This window comes from Acanthisitta chloris, unplaced genomic scaffold (assembly GCF_000695815.1).
Source record: "Acanthisitta chloris isolate BGI_N310 unplaced genomic scaffold, ASM69581v1 scaffold22426, whole genome shotgun sequence".
In the NCBI taxonomy this organism is placed as follows: domain Eukaryota; kingdom Metazoa; phylum Chordata; class Aves; order Passeriformes; family Acanthisittidae; genus Acanthisitta; species Acanthisitta chloris.
The window spans coordinates 790-2,674 of NW_008679038.1; the positions used below are offsets into that span (position 1 = coordinate 790).

At 37.2% G+C, this 1,885-nt stretch overlaps 1 protein-coding gene across 1 annotated transcript in view; it reads left to right on the forward strand.

Moving 5' to 3' along the window:
- Positions 1–567: 567 nt before the first annotated feature.
- The window catches only part of UBAC2 (UBA domain containing 2), a gene marked incomplete at its 5' end in the record, with an annotated part of 29,381 nt that continues 28,063 nt past the window's right edge, over positions 568–1,885 (forward strand). Inside the window, one exon of the mRNA XM_009077155.1 lies at positions 568–691. Coding sequence (XP_009075403.1) covers positions 568–691 — 124 coding nt within the window. The remainder of the gene's footprint in view (positions 692–1,885) is intronic.

Consider the following 1,885-nt stretch of genomic DNA (forward strand, 5'->3'; position numbering starts at 1 on the left):
TAGAAACTTAATAAGCATCTTGTGTTATGATTAAGGTAAAGACCCAAAAGGAAGTTGTATTTGCAGGGGCATCCATGTCAATGGCAAGGGAAGTCAATATTCACATCTTACATACTGAAATCTATTGGCAACACCTTAAGCCTGGGCAAATAACAGGAGTTTAGCTTCCTAAGTCAAGTGGTTTCCTTAACCTTTTGGGAAAGGTATAATCCTTTACCATTTGTCCATTTGAATCAGAGGTTTTGTTCTGATGCAGAGACTGTTGCTGTTCTTGTGTGCTGTGTTTTATAGGAACAGGCTGCTGTTAGACTAAATATGTTGCCTTTTCTTCTGCCTTCACTCCTAAATGTTTGGAAATAAAATATTTGTAGCCACTTGTTCTTATTTGCTAATGAATCTATTACCTTGAATACTGCAAGTGATCTTATTGTTGGTTCCCAAGGAAGAGCTATGCTTGCAAGGTGGTATTACATTTTGGATTTTATGTACTTAGAATTAACTACTTTTGATTGTTTGATAACTGTTGCTGGTATCATTCTTATAACCATCTGCATCTTTCTTTTGCAGCTTGGGTCCTGTGTTTGCGCTGTTTGTACCATTTTATTCCTCCATTCCAAGAGTACAGGTGACACAAGTATTAGGCCACTTTTCTATCACAAACAAGACTCTGGTCTACATACTGGGTTTACAGGTATGGTATGTACTTGCATGTTCATCTTTTAATGAATTACTGTAGTGGTAGTTAGTATTTCTGTATGTTTGTCTATGAATTTTGATGCTTCCACATGTATGATTTGGCATATGTTTAGCTAGTGACTAGTCCATCAACTAAAATGCAGAAAAACATGTGTTACTAGTATGCTGACATGGTGGCAAGTAATATTGTACATTGTCTCCTGTCTTGATTGTCTTACATGGGAAAATAGAATAGACAGTTCTCCAATTTATTTTTTTTGGCCAGCAAAATGAACTCGATGAAAACAGAACCTGATGCTAAAGCATATGTATCTTTCACATTTTTAGTTTCCTTTTCTTCTTGATTTTGTCTGTTTTTCCCATGTCTGTTAGACTTCAGATAAAGCTATAGAATACAGGATTCTTCTGTGGTAAGACTGTTGGTAAATAATCAAGGTTTTGGCTGCATTTCACTTTTATATAAATTAAGAGTACCTGTATATCATGCATTACCATGTGACAAATAATTTAAAATAGTGTAACATAGAGCACAGCAGTATCATGTAGTATTTAGCAAAATATGACTGGAAGATGCATCCACTTGGTATAGAAAGGCAGTAGTTGTTAAAAAAAACAGTTGCAAAAACCCAGCAGCCTAGAAATGAAAGGACACTCATGTCACAACCTGAATTATGGAACAGGAGATGTGCAAACTTATGAAAAATTAGGTTCATTGTTTTATATTCCAGGAATGGAAAAATAGCACCAGCAAAGGAAAGCACCATAGTTGTGTGTGGTGTGGTAGAGAGTATTTTAGAATGAATGGTTGGTTTCAGAATATTGACTCATGCTCCACATGAACATTTAATTCACCTCCTTTGCTGTTCAGCTTTTGGATTCCATCAGTTTCAGCTCCAGGACTTTATTTTCTTGATGGCTCAGATATTTTGTTTCCTCTCTTCCGAAGCCATCAATAGCACTATTATTCCATTTTTGGGGGAAAGCCATGATATTGAGCTCTTTTCCATTGTGTCCCTTGCCTTTTGCTTTCATATGCACACCACCTCCAGTACAGGTCACTGCTCTTACTAACCTCTGTATCTTCCTGGGATCTTCTCCTGCCGCGTACAGAACGGTTGCTGCCATCACACCGAGGCTGAGAGAAGTCTCATTTCCCTTCTCATTTGTAAACTCTGCCCTTATCTCAAGT